This window comes from Panthera uncia, chromosome F1 (assembly GCF_023721935.1).
Source record: "Panthera uncia isolate 11264 chromosome F1, Puncia_PCG_1.0, whole genome shotgun sequence".
In the NCBI taxonomy this organism is placed as follows: domain Eukaryota; kingdom Metazoa; phylum Chordata; class Mammalia; order Carnivora; family Felidae; genus Panthera; species Panthera uncia.
In genome coordinates, this window is record NC_064813.1 from 2881507 (window position 1) to 2904554 (window position 23048).

General features: G+C 44.4%; 1 protein-coding gene across 4 annotated transcripts in view; it reads right to left on the reverse strand.

Moving 5' to 3' along the window:
* Positions 1-23048, reverse strand: part of CDC42BPA (CDC42 binding protein kinase alpha) — a 322688-nt gene that overhangs the window by 143521 nt on the left and 156119 nt on the right. For all 4 annotated transcript variants that reach the window (XM_049635114.1, XM_049635113.1, XM_049635116.1 and 1 more), the window contains exons 7-10: positions 20332-20532; positions 17993-18241; positions 15850-15929; positions 13741-13907 (exon numbers count right to left, since the gene is read on the reverse strand). In XM_049635114.1, coding sequence (XP_049491071.1) covers positions 13741-13907; positions 15850-15929; positions 17993-18241; positions 20332-20532 — 697 coding nt within the window. The remainder of the gene's footprint in view (positions 1-13740; positions 13908-15849; positions 15930-17992; positions 18242-20331; positions 20533-23048) is intronic.

A 23048-nucleotide genomic window follows, 5' to 3' on the forward strand; every position in this document is an offset into this window, starting at 1 on the left:
CAAAACATCTACTCAAAAAGCATGCAAACACATCACAATTAAATCCCAAAACTCCAACACATGTGTCTTTAAAAGTATAACAGACGTAGGAAAGGACTGGCCTTCTACCAAACACAGCAGGTGCACTTTACCAGCAAGTCAACCCATTCAGGTCCCTTTCATTCTGGCAAGAAGGGTCATCATGTGGTAACCCAAAAACTTCCTGGGTCAGATGATGCATTAAAAACAGCCTGGTGTGTGAAGGGAGGTTTAGAGATGTTAACACCAGTTGACCTTGAAAAATGCAGGGGGTTTGGGGCACTGATCCTCCCCCATGCAGTTGAGAATCTGTGTATGACTTTTTTTTTTTTTTGAAATTTTTTAAATGTTTATTTATTTTTGAGAGAGAGAGAGAGAGATAGAACATGAGCAGGGGAGGGGCAGAGAGAGAGAGGGAGACACAGAATCCAAAGCAGGCTCCAGGCTCTGAGCTGCCAGCACAGAGCCTGACGCGGGGTTCGAACCCACGGACTATGAGATCGTGTGACCAGAGCCAAAGTCCGACGCTTAACTGACTGAACCACCCAGGCACCCCGAAAATCTGTATATGAGCTTTGACTCCCCGAAAACTTAACTACTAATAGCCTCCTGGTGATCAGAAGCCTAACCAATAACATAAACTGCCGATTAACACAGATTTTGTAATCTATGTGCATTATACACTGTATTCTTACGATAACGTAAGCCAGAGAAACGAAAATGTTACTGAGAAAATCATGAGGAAGAGAAAACACATTTACAGTATGATACCGTATTTATCAAAAAGGAAGTAAGTGCACAGGAGCACGCAGTTCAAAGCTGCACCGTTTCAAGGGTCGAGTGTATACGATGTACAGAAATGCCAGCCTCCAGATTTTATGTATGACTCTGGCTCATCAATTTAGCTAAAACAGATTACTCTATCTTGCGGTTCTACTCAGAAGATGCAAAGTATCAAAGAAATGTTAACTCTACTGAAGTGTTTTTCCAGATATTAGCAGAAGATCTGGAAAAAACGCAAACTTTAAAAGAATTTTATGTCAGAAACAAAACCACCCTGTGCTACAACGGTTGCAGCACTATTTTATGGAGGGTTGGCCATAGTAAGTCTCCTCCTTCACCGTAATCGTCTGTCAGTACAAATCATGACTGATTGCTTTATACCAGTTACGTTATTTTATACTGCTTTATGTAACTTACATTATTTCTATGGCATATTATTACTTATATATATTACTTATATTTTACACACACACACACACAAGCTCCAAAACATTGCGGCCTTCAAAGGAGGGGGGTTTTCTAATTAATTTTCACCATCTGTACAGAGAATAGTATCATCATCATCTTTGTATGCACGGTGGCTGATAAATATTTGTTAACTTGAACTAAAGGTGTAAGAAATACCTATTGCGCATCCGACCGTGATCTTCTGCATCCAATAAGTACATCTTATACATTTATTTTTGGGTTCAAAACATGGTAAATATTGGTATATTTGGTATTTCTTATTTTTAAAGAAACATCCCTTATTTGTTTAAGAAGACACCGAAGTTGGGAGTAGGAGAAGGGAGATCTAAAAGTAGCCCTGGGGTACTAGTAACAGCTACTTTTCTTCCTAGACTCCACTTCCGGTCTGCTAAAACGCCCATTACCTGTCTATTAGCCATTCTTATTCTCTCTTTGAATAACAATTTCACACATTGTTCACTGCGCTTCTTACCATTACGACCCTTTTCATTACTCCTAGTAACTCTCACATCAAAATAGACAATCCACCCAACACTCTGGCTTTCTGGCACACAAACCCCCCAAGGCAGACACTGTTGGGGCTTTTTACCTAGAAGCGATTCCCCTCTCACTGCTTGTGAACCACATTCCGGCATCAGGCTCCAAGGCGGACCAGCCAAAGATAGAAGACGCTTCGAATCAATCATGGTAGTCCCACGCTACGTGCCGAGTAGCGGTTAAGAATTAGGTATGTGACCTAGTTAGAACTCACAGTGCCTTGAGAAGAAGTCCCCTAGGGGCTTCCTGGAAGAGTTTTAATCTCCTGTGGAGTAAGAGATGGATGAAAGGAAAGGAACCTTCTTTCGGTCTCCGCACGTGTGCGCACACGAGGTCTGGGACTTGGGCAGTACGGCAGAATCAGGAGGGGAAAGCCGTGAACATCAAAGGGAAGCTAAGCCCCAAATCGGCCCTGCAATGGGCCGTCCTGAGGTAACAAATCCATATTATTTAAGAAGTCTATGACCTGCAGCCCAAAACAACCTAGCTGGGAGACTTTTTTCTGGCTACACCGCCAGATCCGCGGGTCACAGCCGGGACCCACGGCTCCTGCCTCACGTGAACCTAGAAATGTGTATGTGTGCAGGTGGCAGGGGCGGTGGTGTTCACACAGGCACGGGACCAAGAAAGCTCAGCATCGTACAGAACGTGAAGCAGGCTCCCGTGTCACAGAGCGGGACTGCTCCTCTGCTGGTGGCTGGCCCACGGAGAAGTGCTCCCGGAAGCCCGGCCGAGACTCGGTAACCGCACGGCCTCCAAGACCTTGACTGCAGCTACGCCTCTCTCTCTCTTATCTCCACAGTGCACTTACTCGAGGGACACCTCACTGATTCCTCGTTCCCACCGAGAGATCGAATCCACTGTCCTGACATTATTCGTTTTTTTTCCCTTTTCTTCCTTATTTGCCCAGGTTAGATCCCGTGGTCCATCGCTACAGGAACTGCTCTGCACACCCACCTTCGGCCTGTCTGCCCTCCGTTCCTCGGTGACACGGCCTGGAAGGCACCCGTGTTGGCCGAATGGGACTCTTCCCACTCCATGCTTCCGTCACGGAGGCTGACAAAGTGGCTGAAGGAAACGCAGTCACCTGACACTCACGTCTGCTAACACTGACCATCTGGCGACGACTGGCGGTCCTAAACCATTTCCCCAGAGCACGCGGTCTTCTGTGAACTGACCATCTCATGCGGTGTCTTCATCTTGACAAAAATCTCACGGTCTCCACCTTCCTTGTTCGCAGTTGATGGGCCCTGCTTTGTATTTGATGTTGCGTCTGTGTCCTCAAAGTAGAAGGTACGCGCCGCGAGGGCCAGTACTGTCCTCTTTTTCTGTTCACCGTCACCCCCACCCCAGTCGTGTGCAGAACAGTTCCCGGGACGTCAGTGTTCAATAAACAGCTGGTAAACGGATGGAGTAGCTTACACGTAAACTGTGCCACTGCATGAAACGCGCGTTGATACAAAAGACCATGATGTCTTATTTTCACTGGGTTTGCTTTGTGAAACGATACCACCCACACAGAACGATACTGCCTAAGAACATGTGAGATCATTTAAAACATCCCCAAAGCCTCCTATACAGCAATCTTCTCATTCAGAACAGGAAGGAGTAGGAAGCACCAGGTCATTGCTCCATCACTCCTGCTGCAAAAAGTCCAAGAATGTAACTTGCAAAAATCTTATTTTTACAGAATCAAGTATCTGAGAGAGCAGAGAGGACGCAGGACAATGAAACAGGGAGGGAACAGCCATTCTGAGGCGAGAAGACTCTGGCAGCTGGCTCCGATTTCTGAACTTCACCCAGTTCTGTGGCCAGGCTTAGGCCCCAGCTTGCCCTAAACGGAGCGCTATTATGCTGGAGGAAAAACACACCAGAGCTTGTGGAGAATGGGTGGGGCTGCTGAAACAACTCGGAAACCTCCAGATCCCTAAATATGTGCTGCTATTTTCATCGTGGTGTCTTTGTTGTATCTGGAGACTGCGTGGGAAGTCAGGAGCTTCTAAAATGCAGACTAAAATCTCCTCCGGTACTAGAGTATTTGAGAAACAAGAGTCTTGCCTCAGGAGAAGAGTCTGTCTCAAATACGTGGCCAGTCTCCCCATCAACACATTTGCCAAATAGGAAAAGGGCACGGGGTAGGAGGCTGAAGGGCAGAGTGAATCGCCCACACTTTACCGAGTGAGGAAGAGAGCCCCAGCCTGGCTCTTTCTAGATCTCCCTTTGTGATACTTGAACCCGGAGGTAGGCTGAGCCAATGAAATCTGCAAGCCAGCCTTGTCCTAGCTCAATTCCCGGTTAGAGGGAGCTCTAGGAGAAACCGAAAACTTGTGCTACAGCACCACCTTCTGGAAAACAAAAGAAAGGCTCCTGAATGACAACCTGTTGAACCCTTAGAATCCAAGGAGACAAAACCTTCCCTAAGTAAGAAAGGTGTCTGCTACTTCAACTGTGACCACAGGGGTACATTTCATGACGCACTATGAGAAAACCACAGTGATACAGTTTCACAAAAAGAAAGGACTGTTTTCCAGCAAGTAAATTCAAAGACATGAAGCACTGTGTTCTCACAGATAAAAAAATTCAAAATGGCGGTTAGGAAGAAATTCAATGAACTATGAGAAAACTCAGAAAGGCAACTCAGTAAACTCAGGAATAAAATTAGCGAACAGAAGGAGTACTTTACAAAAGAGGCTGAAATTATGAGAAAAACACAAACAAAAATTCTGAAGCTGAAGGACTCAATATATGAGGCTGAAAAATGCGTGACCAAGCACTGGGGGCACCTGGGGGGCTCAGTGGGTTGAGCACAGATTCTTGGTTTCAGCTCAGGTCACCATCTCATGGGTTGTGGAACTGAGCCCCGTGTCGAGCTCTGCACTAAGCATGGAGCCTGCCTGGATTCTCCCTCTCTCTCCCTCTGCCCCTCCTCTCTGCTCATGCTCACTCTCTCTCTCGCTCTCTTTCTAAAAATAAATGTTAAAAAAAATTTTTTTTAAAAAGCACTGAAAACAGAGCAGATCAAGAAGCAGATCAAAGAGAATACATGATTTGGAGGGGGGGAATCTAGAAATGATTCAGGTGGAAGAGAAGAGAGATCTGAGATTTTTAAAAAGTGAAGAAACTCCACAAGAGTTACCATACTCTATCAGCCAAGCGAACCTAAGGAAAATGAGGATACCACAGGGAGGTGGTTTATTTAAAGAAAAAATAGCTGAGAACTTCCCCAAACTGGAAGAACTGGGCATAAAATTCCATGCAGCTGAACAGGACACATTACTATCTCAATGAAAAAAGATCTTCACTAACACACCTTATAATGAAACTGTCAAGAGTCAATGGTAAAGAATTTTTTTAAAGTTTCTTTTGAGACAGAGAAAGAGAGAGAGAGAGAGAGAATGAACATGCATGCGAGCAGGGAAGGGGCAGAGAAAGAAGGAGACAGAGAATCCCAAGCATGCTCTGTACTGTCAGTGCACAACCCAATCTCATGAACCATGAGATCATGAGCCGAAATCAAGAGTCAGACATTTAACCAACTGAGTCACCCAGGAGCCCCATCAATGGTAAAAAAAATTTTTAAAGCACCCAGGGGGAAAAGGGATGTGATTTACACCCATTAGGCTATCAACAGATTTCTCGGCAGAAACCACAGAGCAGGAGAGAGTAGGATGACATATCCAAAGTACTGACAGATAAAAACCACCAGCCAAGAATATTCTATCCAGCAAAGTTATCCTTCTGATATGAAGGAGAGATAAAGGCTTTCCAAAAAAACAATAGCTAAGGTAGCTCACCACCACAGACCTGCCTTCAAGAAATGTTGAAAGGAGCTCTTAAGACTGAAACAAGGGGTGCCTGGGTGGCTCAGGCTGTTGAGCGTCCAACTTCGGCTCAGGTCATGATTTCAGTTTGTGAGTTCGCGCCCCATCTTGGGCTCTGTGCGGACAGCTCAGAGCCTGAAGCCTGCTTCGGATTCTGTGTCTCCCTCTCTCTCTGCCTGCTTATGCTCTATCTCTCAAAAATAAATAAACGTAAAAAAATTTAAAAAAAATGGAAAATGAAAGCACATAAAATTCTGATTCAGATGACAGACATTCAGAACTAGAAAACTGTAACCCTATTTCAGAATAGTGTGTCACATACTTAAGGATAGCATAAATGTTAAAGGAAAGGAGCATTTAAAGTAACTATAGCTACTACAATTTTACTTTTTAGAGTTTATGTATTTTTGAGAGAGAGAGAGACAAAATGTGAGTGGGGGAGAGGCAGAGAGAGAGAGGGGGGACACAGAATCCGAAGCAGGCTCCAGGCTCTGAGCTGTGAGCACAGAGCCCGACGTGGGGCTCAGACTCACAAACCCTAAGATCATGACCTGAGCCGAAGTCAGATGCTTAACGACTGGGCCACCCAGGCGCCCCTAGCTACTACAATTTGATAACAAATTCACAGAATAAGAAGAGAAAACTTGTGATACCAAAAGTATAAAAGGGAAGGCATAAAAGGATGGAATCTTTATAGGTGAATGAAGCTGCTATCATCAGAGACAGGACTATTTTATCTACGAGACATTTTATGTTAACCTCATGGTCACCACATGACAAAAATCTAGAGCAGAGGCACAAAAGATTAAAACAGGAAGGAGCCAATCACCATGGAAAACCACCAACTGGCAAAGGCAGACAGAAGGAGAAGTTAAAGGAAACAACGGAGAGACAAAATAACCAGAAGGCAAGAGAGAAAATGGCAGTAGTGAGTGCTTACAAATCAATAATCACCCTAAAAATAATTGGATCGCACTCACCAACAAGAAGGCATGGAGCAGGGGGAAGGATTTCAGAAACAAACAAACAAGACCCAAGTATATATGCTGCCTAAAGGAGACCTATCAGTTCTGAAGATACACACAGGCTCCAAGCGAAGGGAGGGAAGATAATACTCCAAGCAAGCAAAAACCAAAACAAAGTGGGAATAGCCATACTTCTATCAAACAAGAGAGACTTCAAGCCAGAAATGGTAACAAGACAAAGGTCATTGTAGAAAAACAAAGGGGTCAATACGTTAAGAAGATATAATCATCTGGGGCTCCTGGGTGTCTCAGTGGGTTAAGTGTCCAACTCTTGATTTCGGCTCAGGTCATGATCTCTTGGTTGGATTGAGCCCCACATGGGGCTCTGAGCTGACAGCATGGAGCCTGCTTGGGATTCTCTCTCCCTCTCTCTGCCCCTCCCCCACCACTCACATTCTTTCTCTTTCTCAAAATAAATAGATTTTTTAAAAAGAAGATATAACTGTAAATATATACACTCCCAACACCCAAGTACCGAAACATATTAAGCAAGTACTAACAGATCTTAAGGAAGAAAGAGACGATACAATAATAGTAGGTGACTTCAATACCCCACTATTAACAATGGATAAATGGTCCAGACAGAAAATCAGCAAGGAAATGTTGCAATCGAACCCTACTTTAGAACAAAGGGACTTAACAGACATTACAGAACATTCCATCCAACAGAAGCAGAATACACATTCTTAAGTGATAGCAGGACAGGCTCCAGGACAGATCACATGACAGGACATAAAACAAATATCAGAAAATTTAAAAAGAAATTATACCATCTTTTCTGATCACAATGGTATGAAATTAGAAATCAACAAGAGGAAGGCGAGAAGAACTACGAATATGTGAAAATTAAATGATTCTAAACAACCACGGGGTCAAAGAAGAAATCAGAAAAGAAATAAAAAATTTTCTCAAGACAACTGAAAACGAAAATACAAACATATCAGATTTGTGGAATCGATGGAGTAAAGCAGTCCAAAGAGGAAGTTTTTTTTTTTCTTTAAAAAAGTTTATTGACATTCTATGCAGTGAATGTACTGTGCAGTATTAGTTTCCGGAAAAGATTTCAGTGGCTCATCACTCACATACAACACCCAGTGCTCATCACAACATGTGTGCTCCGTAACACCCACCACCCATCTAGCCCATCCCCCACCCACCTCCCCTCCAGCAACCCTCAGTTTGTTCTCTGAAAGCTGACAGCAAAAAATGACCATATTAATAGAGAGATTTCAAATAACCTAATTTACACTTCAAGGAACTAAAAAAAGAAGAACAAATTAAGTCCAAAGTTAGCAAGTGGGAGGCAAAAATAAGGTTCAGAGCAGAAACAAATGAAATAGAGACCAGAAAAATAGCAGAAAGGATTGGAGAAACTAAGAGCTGGTTCTTTGAAAAAATAAACTACACAGACAAACCTTTATCTACACTAAGAAAAAAAGAGGAGACGCAAATAAAATTAAAGAGATGGGGCGCCCGGGTGGCTCAGGCGGTTAAGTGTCTGACTTCAGCTCAGGTCATGATCTCACAGTTTATGAATTTGAGACCCGCAAAGGGCTCCCTGCTATAAGCACAGGGCCTGCTTTGGATCCTCTGTTCCCCCCCCCCCCCCCCCCCCCCCTTTCCCTGCTTGCTCTCTCTTTTTTTTTTTTAAATGTCTATCCACTCTTGAGAGAGAGAGAGAGAGAGAGGGAGGGAGGGAGGGAGGGAGGGAGGCAGGCATGAGCAGGGGAGGGGCAGAGAGAGGGAGATACAGAATCCCAAGCAGGTTCCAGCTCTGAGCTGTCGGCGCAAAGCCCAACACGGGGCTCAAACCCACAGATGAGACCATGACCTGAGCCGAAGTCGGATGCCCAACCAACTGAGCCATCCAGGTGCCCCTCCCTGCTTACTCTTTCTCTCAAAAATAAACAAACATCTTGGGGTGCCTGGGTGGCTCAGCTGGTTAAGTGTCTGACTTCAGCTCAGGTCATGATCTCACGGTTAGTGGGTTCGAGCCCTGCATGGGGCTCTGTGCTGACAGCTCAGAGCCTGGAGCCTGCCTCAGATTCTGTGCCTCCTTCTCTCTCTCTCTGCCCCTCCCTGGCTTTCTCTCTCTCAAAAATAAATAAACATTAAAAAAATTAGAAAAAAAATCCCCCCCCCCCAAAAAAGAGGAAGAAATGAAAGAGACATTACAACTAAAACGACAGAAATATATAGGATCATATACTATGAACAATTATAGGCCAGGATATTACACAACCAGAAGAGATGGATACATTTCTAGAAACACACAACCTACCAAGACTGACTCAGGAAGAAAGAGAAAGTCTGAACAGACCAGTAACGAATAATGTGACTGAATCAGTAAACAAAAACCTCCCAACACAGAAATCTCTAGGAACTGACAGCTTCACTGGTGAATTCTACCGAACATTTAAGAAAAACTAACAATCTTCCTCAAACTCTTCAAAATAATGAGGAGGAGGGAATATTTCCAAGTTCTTTCTAGAAGGCCTTAATACCAAAACCAGAAAAGACCACAAAAAACTATAGACCAATATCTCTGATGAATATAGATGTAAAAATTCTCAACAAAATATTAGCAAGCCAAAGTCAAGAACACAGTCATAGGATTATATATCATGACAAAGTGCGATTTATCTCTGGGATGCAAGGGTGGTCCAACATACGCAAATCAATAAATGTCATAGATCACCTCAATAAAAGATAAAAATCACACACTCATCTCAACAGACACAGAAAAAGCATCTGACAAAACGCAACATCCTTTCGTGATAAAAAACCTTAACAGACTGGATATTGAAGGAACATAACAAAATAGGGCCATTTACAACAAAGTGACAACTAGCATTATACTCAATGGAGAAAAACTGAGAGCTTTTCCTCTAAGATCAGGAAGAGGATAAGGATGTCCACTCTCTCTACTCCTATTCAATATAGTCCTGGAAGTGCTAGCCAGAGCAATCAGGCAAGACAAAGAAATAAAAGGCATGCAAATCAGAAAGAGAAAAGTAAAACTGTTACTATTTGTTGACATGATTTTACATATAGAAAATCCCTAAGAGCAAACCCAGATAACAGTTGGAACTAATCAACAATTTCAGCAAAGTTGCAGGATGCAAAATCAACACATAAACCTGTTGTATTCCTTTACAGTAATGATGAGACATTTGAAAAAGAAGTAAAGAAAACCATCCCATTCACAACAGCATCAAAAGCAATAAACTACTCAGGAACGCTTTTAACCAAGGACAAGATCTGTACAATGGAAACTGTAAGAGTTTCCTGAGAAACAGAAGACGACACAAACAACTGGAAAGACATTGCACATTCATAGATCACAAGTATTAATACTGTTAGAATGTTTACGCTACCCAAAGCCATGTACAGATTTAACATAATATCCATCAAAACACCAAAGGGATTCTTCACAGAAACAGAAGAAACAATCCTAAACTCTGCTGTGGCATCACTAAAGACACTGCACAGACAGAGGGATCCTGACAAAAAGAACAAAGTCAGAGGTATCACGCTTCCTACTTTCAAACCACACTACAAAGCTATGATAATAAAAACAATACATTACGGGCCTAAACGCAGACACGCAGAGCAACAGAACGAAACAGAGCCTGCGATCAAATTGTGGCAAACACGGTCAACTAATTCTGCAAGGGAGCCAAGGACACCCAATGGGGAAAGGACAGTCTCTTCAACAAATGGTGCTGGGGAAACGTGCAGAACAACGAGAGTGGGCCCCTCTTGCACCACTCACAAAAATTAACTCAAAATAGATCAAAGACTTAAACATAAAGACCTGACAGCATAAGACTTCTAGAAGTCTTCTAGAAGAGAACAGAGAAGAAGCTCCTGGACACTGGTCCTGGCAATGGTTTTCTGCATATGACACCAAAAGCACGCGCAACAGACACAAAAACTAACAAATGGGACTGTCCCAAACACGGAAGCTTCCGTAAAGCAAAAGAAACAATTACTATAATGAAAAGGCGACTTACAGAATGGGAGAAAATTTTTGCAAGTAATCAAGACGTGGAAACAAGCTAAAGTGCATCGGTGGATGAACGGATTAAAAACGATGGGGCATATGTACACAACGGAGTATTACTCGGCCACGAGAAAGGAAACGTCCTGCCGTGTGTGACAACATGGACGGACCCTGAGCGCACTGCACGGAGTGAAGCAGTCAGGTGGAGAAGGACCCACGCTGTACGACATCACTTCTATGTGAGATCCGAAAAAGTCAAGCTCATAGAACAACAAAGAGTAAAACTGGTTACCGGGGACGGGGCAGGGGTGGGGGGATGTCATTTCACGGTACAAACTCACAACAAGTAGTAGATAAATCATAAAGACCTACGGAGCAGAGTGGTCAATACAGACAGCCGAGCTGCACTGTAATTATGTGACATGGGAGAAGGCACTAAACGGTCCTACGACAGCAATCTCGTTACAACAGATAAATGTATCAAATTAGTAAGTTGGACGTCTTAAATTTACACAATGATATGCGGCAAATATATTTATTAGAATGTCAAGACAACTTGCACGATAAAGAGGAATTAATCCACATGCAGAGATCTTGGCAACTTATTGAAAAAATAGAAAGCAGTCTGTTTTATTGATGTCTGGGGAGTGTTTTTCTCTACTGGGCCTCTAAAAATATAATAGTGAAATTTTATTATTGCAAAAACTTGATTCTTTCTCTCTTAAGAGTTACTTTTGATTTTTTTGATTATATTCCTTTTTGATTTTTGATTATATTCCTTCATTCACAAAAGGAGTTAAGTAAAATAAATTGTATGTTACGTCCTTTATTTTGGAGAAAATAAGGCAGGGAAGAGGGATAGTGAATGCTGAAGATAAAGCAAGATTAGCTTTCAGGGGCGCCTGGGTGGCTCAGTCAGTTAAGCGTCTGACTTCGGCTCAGGTCATGATCTCACGGTTCCTGGGTTCGAGCCCCGCGTTGGGCTCTGTGCTGACAGCTCGGAGACTGAAGCCTGCTTTGGATTCTGTGTCTCCTTCTCTCTCTCTCTGCCCCTCCCCTGCTCACACACTCTCTCTCTCAAAAACAAACAAACATTAAAAAAAATTAAAAAAAAAAAAAAAAGACTAGGTTTCAAATAGTGCAGTCAGGAAAGGCCTCATTTAAAGGTAACATTCAGGTAGAAACGTGAAGGAGGTAAGGGAATGAACCATATGAACACCAAAGAAAGACAACGTCAGGCAGGGCAACAGCTAATGCCAGGGCCCTGAGGTGGGGATGTGCCAAGCTGTGGGAAGAACAGCCAAGGAGCCCAGGGTGGCTAGAGGCAGAAAGAAGGATGGGGCGGTGGGGGGTGGGGGGGGCCTAGGAGGTGAAGTCAGAAAGGCAGGAAGAAGCCGGGCACAGACAGCGAGCCTGGCTGTTACAGTGAGTGAGATGGAAAACCCCCGGGGTGGAGAAGAGGCCGTGAGGTAAAATGGTCTAAACTGTGCTCTAAGAGGATTGCTTGGCTGTTGTGTTGGAAACGGATCGGGAAGGTGGGGGAGGAGGGGCGCGGAAGGTGGGGGAACCAGCGAGAAGGCTGTCACGGAAGGCAGGGGGCAGCGGTGGTGATGCGAACAGGGAGGGGGCCGTGCAGCGAGCGATGCCCAGAGTCGGGATCCTCGGTGACAGCAGAGCCGCCAGACTCGCTGGCGGCAGGATGTGAGCTGTGACAGAATGACAGGGCTTCCAGATGCCTCGGAGGCTGCAGTTCTGGGCGCCTCGGCTCATGGGGTACTTGGGAGGACCCTGGCATTCGGAGGTCAGAGCGCCGGGCAGAAATCAGGGAGCGAGACTGGGAATCACTGGCTCAATAGAAAACCAGGAGATTCGAGCGTCCCGGAAGCCCAAAGAAAGAGCTCTCAGGAGGGGGCGTGGTCCGGTGGGTCAAATGCGGACAGGTGCGAAGACGGGGCAGTGTCCGCCAAGAGTCAACTTGACATCAGCGCTCGTGAATTCAAAGTGGGATCGGTCAGCACACCACGTGTCCCCGGTACGTTACCGTCGACCACACAGGAGCAGACATAATGCATTTAAACCAGAGCTGGGGTCCTGGCAAAGGAGGGACACATAGAAGAGGGAGCAACAGAGGTGGGGGTCCCCATGAGGGGGCTAGGACTGACCACGGGGCAAGGCGACAGGCTTGTTGGTAACGATGGGACTGAAGGCATACTGGAGGCACCAAAGGGGGTTCACCAGACCGGCGTGAACAGGAGATCATGCAGGGTCTGCTTGAAATGAAGATTAATAAAGATTTTAGCAGCCAGAGTCTCAAGACTGGAGTGGATGAGATCGGGCGGAGGACAAGATCATTGGACGTGAACAATCAAGAGACCAAGAAGTCGGAATATTAAAGAGGTCTGCCAACATGCATTTTAAGGTCACCCAGTATTTGGGGCGCCTGGGTGGCTCAGTCGGTTACGCATCTGACTCCTGGTGTTGGCTCAGGTCATGATCTCACAGTTTGTGAGTTTGAACCCTGCATGGGCTTCTACGTGGGATTCTCTCTCTCCTTCTCTCTCCGTCCCTCCCCTGCTCACGTTCTCTCTTTCTCAAAATAAATAAACTTAAAATAGATAGACAGATAGACAGAAAGAAAGAAAGAAAGAAAGAAAGAAAGAAAGAAAGAAAGAAAAGAAAAGAAAGAAAGAGAAAGAAAGAGAACAAAATCACCAAGTATGAGGACAGGAGCCATGTCACAGAGAAAGTGTGCTAGGAAGCGGAACTTTTTAGGATAAGGAAATATGGTAGGCACACCGAGCGGTACGCTAGGATGCGAAGGGCTCCTTGTCCCCAGACGTGTCTATGTGCACACATACGCACCCGCGGGGGAACAAGGGCTGTTTTGCAGTTTACTGTTAATGTCATGAGTTTATGTAAATGGTATCATACTGTATTCTGTGTGACTTTCTTCCACTGGATTTTTTCCACCTCATAAAATAAATTTCTTTTCAAGATAAAACAACGCTTACAACACCCAGTTCCTAAAACTGTGAGTCCAATTCAAAAAAGGGAAAAAATACCATCTTTAAAACATATTTACCTTGAAGCTTTCTGCTAAGTTCAAGTTTTTCCTGCTCAAGGCGCTTAATTCTTCTCTCGTAAGCTTCCGTGGCCAAGTTGTTGTCCAGAGTCCTCTGAACGTTGACATCCAGGTCGAGGGAAGCGGGCCCGGCTGTCACTCGTAAACAGCTCCGATCAGAAAGAACACTGCGGAGACAAAACAAGGTGAGTTCACACAGAAACAGAAAGTCTGAAGGAAAAAAGAGCCTTTTGAAACTGTCCATGTAAAACATGGATTTAAATAGCTAATTACAGTTGGCCATCTCTGCAGTGACTGTAAAACACATTTTTTGCACAACTCAACACAAATGACTTTTTAGAAGAATTTTTAAGTGAAAAATCGTCCCACTTATCTTGAATTTTAATAACCACAAATCGTAAAATGAAGTTTGCTGAAAACAAGGTGACCACCCAAGTGAAATCATAGTCCAATGCACACATCATGTCCTCGCTATCAAAATTTGGATGCAAAAGTGAATGCTTTCTTTAATTCAATACTTAGCTAAAAATATGTAAAGTGCTGGACATTCAACAGCGAGCAAAAGAGACGCTTGCCCATGAAGAGCTTGGCTTCCAGGGACAGAAACAAACCAGATAAATGAGTAAAATCTTCAGGGCATTAGAGTGACTGCTAAGAGACAAAGCAGGGAAGGGGTGTGTGTGTGGGGGGGGGGGGGGGTTGTCGAGTATTAATGGGGAGGAAATAAAAATCTAGACAAAGTGGCCAGGCAGCTATCACTCAGAAAGGAACTCGGAAGAAAGTCCAGAGCGAGGAAGGGGACCAGCCAAGGGAGCCACAGGGGAAACAGCATTCCAGGCAGATGGAACAGAAGTGCAAAAGCTCTGAGGCGAGAGCGTGTCTGGCACATTCACAGGCCGGAAAGGAGATGTGTGTGGCTGGAGTCGAGTAAGGAAGGTCGAGAGTAGGGGGAGACAGAAAGATAAAGGAAGCCAGTGGTGCAGGGCCTTGTGAGAAGTTTGGTTTGGATTAAGATACGAAGGCACTGGGCTTGGGAGGACAGTGGGCGCTGGTCCTGAACGGAGGGGCGATACGCTGTGACTTCTGGCAGGACCAGACGCGTTCAGAGAAATCCAAGAGACAACGTTAGAAACACGTGAAGCGGGTGGTTGAGAGATTCTAAGTAGGAGAGAGTGGAGAGGTCTCTGCCGGGGACACACCAGCAAACTTCTGGCAGTGTGCCAGAGCGTAAGCGGAAAAGGTCCCAAGACTAAGCGCTGGGGCACAGGGCCAGAGACAGGGGAGTGGCCAGAGAGGTGAGAGGCGGCCAGGCAAGCGCCCCGGAAACCCCCCCAGTTCATCCACACAGACGAGAGCCCGGGGCCAGAGGGAGGCAGGTGGTCCACGTGTGAAGGAGCGTGTGGAAACCACCCGCCGCAACCTCTCCGTGAAAGAGGAGGCGAGACTGCGAGGTGAGAGCACGGCGACAGAGGTTTCAGAGGAAAGTACAAAGCACGAAACAGTTACCCGGGGGAGCGGAAGAATGGGCACGGAGGGTAACACGGCGCACTTTCCAGGCAGCAAGAGGGGCGTGGGAGGTTGGTAACCATGAACTTAAGAAGGACCAGCAAGAGCGGTCAGGTGTTTTTCTCTGGACCCTGAGCGGCACAGGTGCGGGCAGAAACGGGGACTGTAAGGATGATGTCACCTTAGCGAAACCATGTGACAGAGCAAGAGGCGGCCGAGGAGTCACGGGGCACACGAGTGATTACAATCGCACTCAGCCTAAGCCGGGTAGGGAGGAACGGGCAGCGGGCAGCGGAGTGGTGGCCCGTGAGAAGACGGCCAAGGTGACGGGGCCTGCCTGGCACACGGGGTGTATTTGCTCAAGAGCAAGGGACTCTTCCAGTTGGTGCCCCGTGGCTAAGAGTAAGATTCTGAGCTCTACTGTCCTTCTTTCTCCTCCAAAATCACTTAAAGTCCTCGTGTGTTTAACTTTTTCCAGCAGTAGCTTCATCCTGTATTGAAATTTTTTGGTTTTTTTCAAGGCTTTCTTGTACAGATTTTAAAACCTCAGTTCATTTTAATGGGCTTTAAGCTGTCCAAAGTATGTTAACTTTTCAAACTTACCAGCTACTAGTGTATGTGAAACCAACAAACGGCAGGTGGTGGCCAGAAAAGGCGGTATGTGTGGGGGGGGGCATCGTTTCCTAAGGGACGAGAAAACATCTGGTAAGAAATAAGCGACTGTGACCTGCAGGCCGATCCACATATTAGACGTCAAGCGGAAATACGGGCCCGTCGGATTTAGAAACCCCGATCTGGTCTGGTGCAGATGCGTAGTGACGTATGATAACATTCTAATAAAAATGTAAATCGAGACTGAAAGGCTGACGCCGAGGGTCCAGTCATTAATCACATATTCATACCTGCCGATCCGCCTCGTCGCTAAGAATTATTTGTGACTCGAAATCGATACTCACAGTCCTTCTGCACTCGCTCAGGGACGTATACAGAGAAACAAACAAACAAAACCGAGCTGCCCGGGGCCTACGTTTGCAGCTGCGACTGGACAGGGAGGCGTTCTGCCTTCCTGGGTCAGCTGAGATACTACCAACCCGTGCTCTTTCCGGGGCCTACGTGTGCCATGTCTTTCACAGTTTTCTGCCCTGCAGGCACAGGGCCCAAGAGCCACCCGGCCCTCCTAAGCAAGGCGGCTGTGGCGTGCCCTACGAAGTCCGTGCGTTAGACAAGCTCTGTTCGGGCGCGAGTTACATGGCCGCTGGCTGTGAATTCGAACTTTATCAATCAACAGTATACATGAAATAAAGTGACTTTAAATAGAAACATACATAAAACAAAGTTATGTATTGACTGGCTGATCAAAAGACCAGAGGCTCACAAGAACCTAACCGTGAGTTTCCCCTAGGAGTTTCCCCGGTTCACTAACACAGGGGACACAGAAACCTAGTTGAACATGTAACTACCATGATCAGAATCGACTGTACCACGTATCGAATTTGGAAGGACTCAAATTTCTGTTAATGGTAAATACAACTCCTATAATAAGAAAGAAACTGATGAGGAAAGCCCAGAGAGGGAAGCATAAGAAGTTCTTAACTGCCTTGCATATGCTACTTACTGAACAGTGAAAAGTGACATAAAATTAATATAAAAATTCTTAGTGTAGAATTAAAACCATAAGAAATAAAACAGTGGAATAAAAAATAAAGTTCAAATTAAGAAGACAGGGCCCCCGGGTGGCTCAGTCAGTTAAGTGGCCGACTCTTGATTTCAGCTGGGGTCATGATCTCACGGTTGGTTCTGTGAGTTCGAGCTCCACATCTGGGCTCCACACTGATGTGGAGCCTGCTTGGGATTCTCTCTCCCTCTCTCTCTCTCTCTCTCTCTCTCTCTCTCTCTCTCTCTCTTTCTCTCACCCTCTCTCTGCCCCTCCCCCACTTGTGTTCTCTCTCCCTCTCCCTCTCTCTCAAAATAAACTTAAAAAAAAAAAAAAAAAAAGACTAACCAGACAAAAACCATAAAATCGTGCATTCTTCTTGTCCTAGATTGCACCTATGTAACCTAAAGGTTTGGAGAAGGGGTTGAGGACCTAACAGGCCCGTAAGCCCCAGGTGGTTGAAGGCCTGGCTACCCTGTCGGTCTGCCACCACCCCAGGTAAGGCCGGGACCTCAGGACAGGCAGGCCGTAGATTTCCACCCCCTTCTTTCCCCACAACTTTGCTATCTCTCAAGGCACCACCACCGGGCATGGGCAGCTCTCCCAATGGCATCAGCAGAAGCAGCTTCCTGCCAACGTTCGACGGCCCCAACCAAGCTGATGGAAGGCTGTGGGGGCGCTTGTTAACCAAAGCTCAGGTTCTTATGAATAAATTCTTCTCAATTTATTTACCCCGGGTGATTTGTCAAGCCCCGAAATGGTCCAGTACCATGGCGTTCTTGAAGGAGAGATTGGCCAACCTCCTCACTCTGCCATCACGAGTCCACTTTTCTAAGCAGCTAATTTCTCCTCTTCCTCGGAAACCTAAGGCATCACTGACCTAATGAGTAAATCGTGAAGCTGAATTCTGCTCCTTGTCATGAATAAACATGTTCACCTCAGTGGACTCTCTTAATCACTTCACGTCTGGGAGAATAAATACTAGAAGCCATGATAACGGTCTGACTGGTAATTGATGAGGAGGCCCATGAAACTGCTTTATAATCATGTTAAAAAGAAAGAGACAGAACCCCTTCACAGAGTTATACTTACAGAGTTCTTTAAACAGTCATCATCCACATCAAAATTGGATGTATCTGTGGGGCTACTAACTTCTGGAATATAAGGTGCTTCACAGTTTCGAATATTATCCCAATCGATTCCATTGAAAAAGGGGTGTTTCTTAAAGTCTTCTATGCCGTTCTGACCCAGTCGGTGTTCTCTGCTGCAAATGAGCCTTCGAATAAGATCCTTAGCATTTTCAGACACGTCGGTCACTTGAGCTGGAAACTGAAACCTCTCCTGAAAAACAGACACAAAGTATAAACCAGTGTTTAACTCCCTAAGTAGGCTGATGAACGTTCATTCGTTCTTCAAGATGCGCTTTCTTTTAAAAATGTCTAATAAGTGTTCACTGCTACCAAGTACTCATACTACAGGAGATCCAGGGATGGGTGAGAACAGAGAATTTTCCTAAAGGAACTTTTCATTTTAAGTGTGACTCAGTCATGCACACACTGCAGGAAGAAGAAAAAATCAAATGCCAACGTACCTCACTCTGCTGTCGGAATGAAGAGAACTTATTAAAAGCAGAGTCTGACTCAACCTTTCAGGAGAGCGTATGTGACGGGTAACGTTCGGATAAGTCGCGAACGAAGGGCTGAGTAACGGTAACAGGTATTGGGAAAGAACGGAACGTGTACTTGACACCACGACGTGCTCTACGCACCCACCTGGTGAGTCCTCGCAGCGGGGGTCGAAGGCAGGCACCTCTCTTATCCCCACTGCACAGAGGAGGAAACAAAGGCCCAGGGAGTTCAAGCAACTCGCTCCCAGTCACACGACGGGCTTGGGTGGAGCGGCCCAACTCCGGAACCCAGCTCTGGCCCGCCATGTCACAGACAACGGTTTCTCTCCGAAACGCTTGACGCGCTAATTACAACTGCGTAGCCCTTCCCTGTCTTTCCACTCTTCCTAACTACTTTACCTTCACAGCCAGGTACCAGAGCACCAACTCTACAGGAAGCGTCGACTCTCTGGAAAAGCGCCAACTACACAGCAGAGTCAACTAATCATAACTGTTTCACCAGATCAACTAAGAAGAACAGATCGTCACTCCTTTTATGGGATATTCCTATTCCAGATTTTTGTAACTGCTCACGCTCTGCTGAAACCAATCAACCAGAAACAACTTCTTCTTCTTATAATTTATTTCTATTTCACTTGGTACTAAATGGGTTAATAAGGTGCTATTCATTTGTCCCTGTGGTGAATCTGGATTGTTTCCACTGCTTTGATCATAAACAAGACTGGAAGAAGCATTCCTGTACATACATCTTGGTTGAACTGAATGTTTCCTTTAGGGCAGAGTCCTAAAACTCAAGTTGCTCAATCCAAAGTTCTATCATTTTTTAAAAAATTTTAAGTTATTCATTTATTGTGAGAGAGCGAGCGAGCAGGGGAGGGGCAGAGAGACAGGGAGAGAGAGAATCCCAAGAAGCTCTGCACCGTCAGCGCACAGCCCGATGTGGGGCTTGAACTCACGAACTATGAGATCGTGACCTGAGCCGAAACCAAGAGTCGGACACTTAACCAACTGAGCCACCCAGGCCCCCCCAAAGTTCAACCGTTTTTAAGGCTCTAGATGCATACTTATAAACTTGTTGACAGAAAGGGTACATCAATTTATATTCCTATCAACAACATCTAACAACGTTCATCTCGTTGAGTTATTTACAGTACAGAGTATAATTTTTCATCTTTGCCAGGTGAGAAAACAAATAGCTCATTTTTATTTTGATTTGCATTTTGTGTTATTACTGCCAAGGATGAGAATTTTTTAAATGCATTCTAGTTATTAATGTACTTATAGTATTAAGGATAAAAATTATCTGTTTACGATCTTTGTTATTCTACTGATGAAACCATTTAATTTCCTATTTAAAAAAAAAATTTTTTTTTTAATATTTTATTCTTGAGACAGAGACAGAGCAGGAACGGGAGGGGCAGAGAGAGAGGGAGACACAGAATCTGAAACAGGCTCCAGGCTCTGAGCTGTCAGCATAGAGCCTGACGCAGGGCTCGAACCCACAAACTGTGAGATCGTGACCTGAGCCGAAGTCGGACACTGAACCGACTGAGCCACCCAGGCACCCCTTAATTTCCTATTTATTAGCATTTCTAATAAAATACAGGCAAAGGGAGAGCTAATAATCTTACGTCTAATTTATGGATTTTGATTATTCATGTTTAGTCATGTTCCCTATTAGCACAGAAATTCAACTGTTCACTGTTCTTAGAAAATATTTTCTTTTTAAATATCACATTACTTTAAATTTATTACATGTATTATTTACCACATTCAGTTGTTGAGAAAAGTGAAATATACTAACTTTATGATTCATAATTTTTCCATATGTCTCCACCAGAGATTCTGCATAAAATGGTGTTTCTCCATAAAGCATTTCGTACATACAGACGCCCAAAGACCACCAGTCACACTCAGGTCCATATCTGCCTTTCCCGTCTTCCATGGCTTGAAGGATTTCAGGAGAGATATAATCTGGAGTTCCAACAGCCACTGAAGACTGGACCTGAAGAAGTTCACACACTGTTAGTAATCTACTACATTAGAAATAAATAATTGCTAAATTTTTTTTTTTAACGTTTATTCATTTTTGAGAGAGAGACAGAGCATGAGCAGGGGAGGGGCAGAGAGAGAGGGAGACACAAAATCCGAAGCAGGCTCCAGGCTCTGAGCTGTCAGCACAGAGCCTGACACGGGGCTTGAACTCACGAACTGTGAGATCATGACCCGAGCTGAAGTCGGACGTTTCAACGACTGAGCCATTCAGGCGCCCCAATAAATAATAATTTTTAACTACAAATATTTAGATTTACTTAAATACACAACAGACATTATTTCAAAACAACTACAACTTTTTCATTACCTGAATTTTGTCTCCTTGTACACAGAACTAAATTTTATATAATCTCCACACTGGCAGTCCTCTGATTTCATAACACTATAGAATATTTATTACTGATGTTGCTTCATTGACTAAACTCAGGGTTGCCATATGATTTGGACACACAACCATTAAAAACAAATACTCAGTACAGAACATTCATTACTGATATTATCTGACTACCATGTACATATAAAAAAAAAAATCAACCTGGGAAAATCCTACAATTCATTAAAAAAATTTTTTTTAATGTTTATTTATTTTTGAGAGAGAGAGCATGAACAGGGGAGGAGCAGAGAGTTAGGGAGACACAGAATCTGAGCAGGCTCCAGGCTCCAAGCTGTCAGCACAGAGCCTGACACGGGGCACGAACCCCTAAGCCGCGAGATCATGACTTGAGCCAAAGTCGGACCCTCCACCGCCTGAGCCACCCAGGCCCCCCTACAATTCACTGAAAGGAAGAAAAATAACTCCCTCCAAAAAGGCCAGTATTTATGAGCAGTCCAGAAATTATTTCAAAATATCCTTTTCTTTTTAAACGTCTCAACTGAAACCTAAGGAAATAAATATTGACAACGTACTGCAAACTACTTACTAATTTAAAAAAGTTACAAAGGGAGAAAAACATACTCTTCAAAAAATTAAGTCCCAAAAAAGAATAGCTGAGCATATAATTATGGTAAGTTAGATGCAAATGAGAAAATAATTGCTAAAAATGATTTGGGGAACACATCTTATAAGGTACTCTAAAGTACAAGAAAATTAATTCTTTGTATGTTTTAAAGGAGCATATCACATTCAGGTCTTTTATCCATTTTGAGTTTATTTTTGTGAATGGTATAAGAAAGTGGTCTAGTTCCATCCTTCTGCATGTTGCTGTCCAGTTCTCCCAGCACCATTTGTTAAAGAGACTGTCTTTTTTCCATTGGATATTCTTTCCTGCTTTGTCAAAGATTAGTTGGCCATACTTTTGTGGGTGTAATTCTGGGGTTTCTGTTCTATTCTACTGGTCTATGTGTCTGTTTTTGTGCCAATACCATCCTGTCTTGATGATTACAGCTTTGTAGTAGAGGCTAAAGTCTGGGATTGTGATGCCTCCCACTTTGGTTTTCATCTTCAATATTACTTTGGCTATTCGGGGTCTTTTGTGGTTCCATACAAATTTTAGGATTGCTTGTTCTCATCAAAACCCTAGAGGAGAAAGCAGGAAAAAACCTCTGACCTCAGCTGCAGTAATCTCTTACTTGACACATCCCCAAAGGCAAGGGAATTAAAAGCAAAAATGAACTATTGGGACCTCATGAAGATAAAAAGCTTCTGCATTGCAAAGGAAACAATCAACAAAACTAAAAGGCAACCAACAGAATGGGGAAAGAGATCTGCAAATGACATATTGGACAAAGGGCTAGTATCCAAAATCTATAAAGAGCTCACCAAACTCCACACCTGAAAAACAAATAATCCAGTGAAGAAATGGGCAGAAAACATGAATAGACACTTCTCTAAAGAAGATATCCAGATGGCCAACAGGCACATGAAAAGATGCTCAACGCCGCTCCTCATCAGGGAAACACAAATCAAAACCACACTCAGATACCACCTCACGCCAGTCAGAGTGGCTAAAATGAACAAATCAGGAGACTATAGATGCTGGCGAGGATGTGGAGAAACGGGAACCCTCTTGCACTGTTGGTGGGAATGCAAACTGGTGCAGCCGCTCCGGAAAAGTGTGGAGGTTCCTCAAAAAATTAAAACTAGATCTACCCTATGACCCAGCAATAGCACTGCTAGGAGTCTACCCAAGGGATACAGGAGTGCTGATGCATAGGCACACATGTACCCCAATGTTTACAGCAGCACTTTCAACGATAGCCAAATTATGGAAAGAGCCTAAATGTCCATCAACTGATGAATGGATACAGAAGTTGTGGTTTATATACACAATGGAATACTACGTGGCAATGAGAAAGAATGAAATATGGCCTTTTGTAGCAACGTGGATGGAACTGGAGAGTGTTATGCTAAGTGAAGTAAGTCAGACAGAGAAAGACAGATACCATATGTTTTCACTCTTATGTGGATCCTGAGAAACTTAACAGAAGACCATGGTGGGGGGGGGGGGTAGGAAAAAAAAAAAAAAA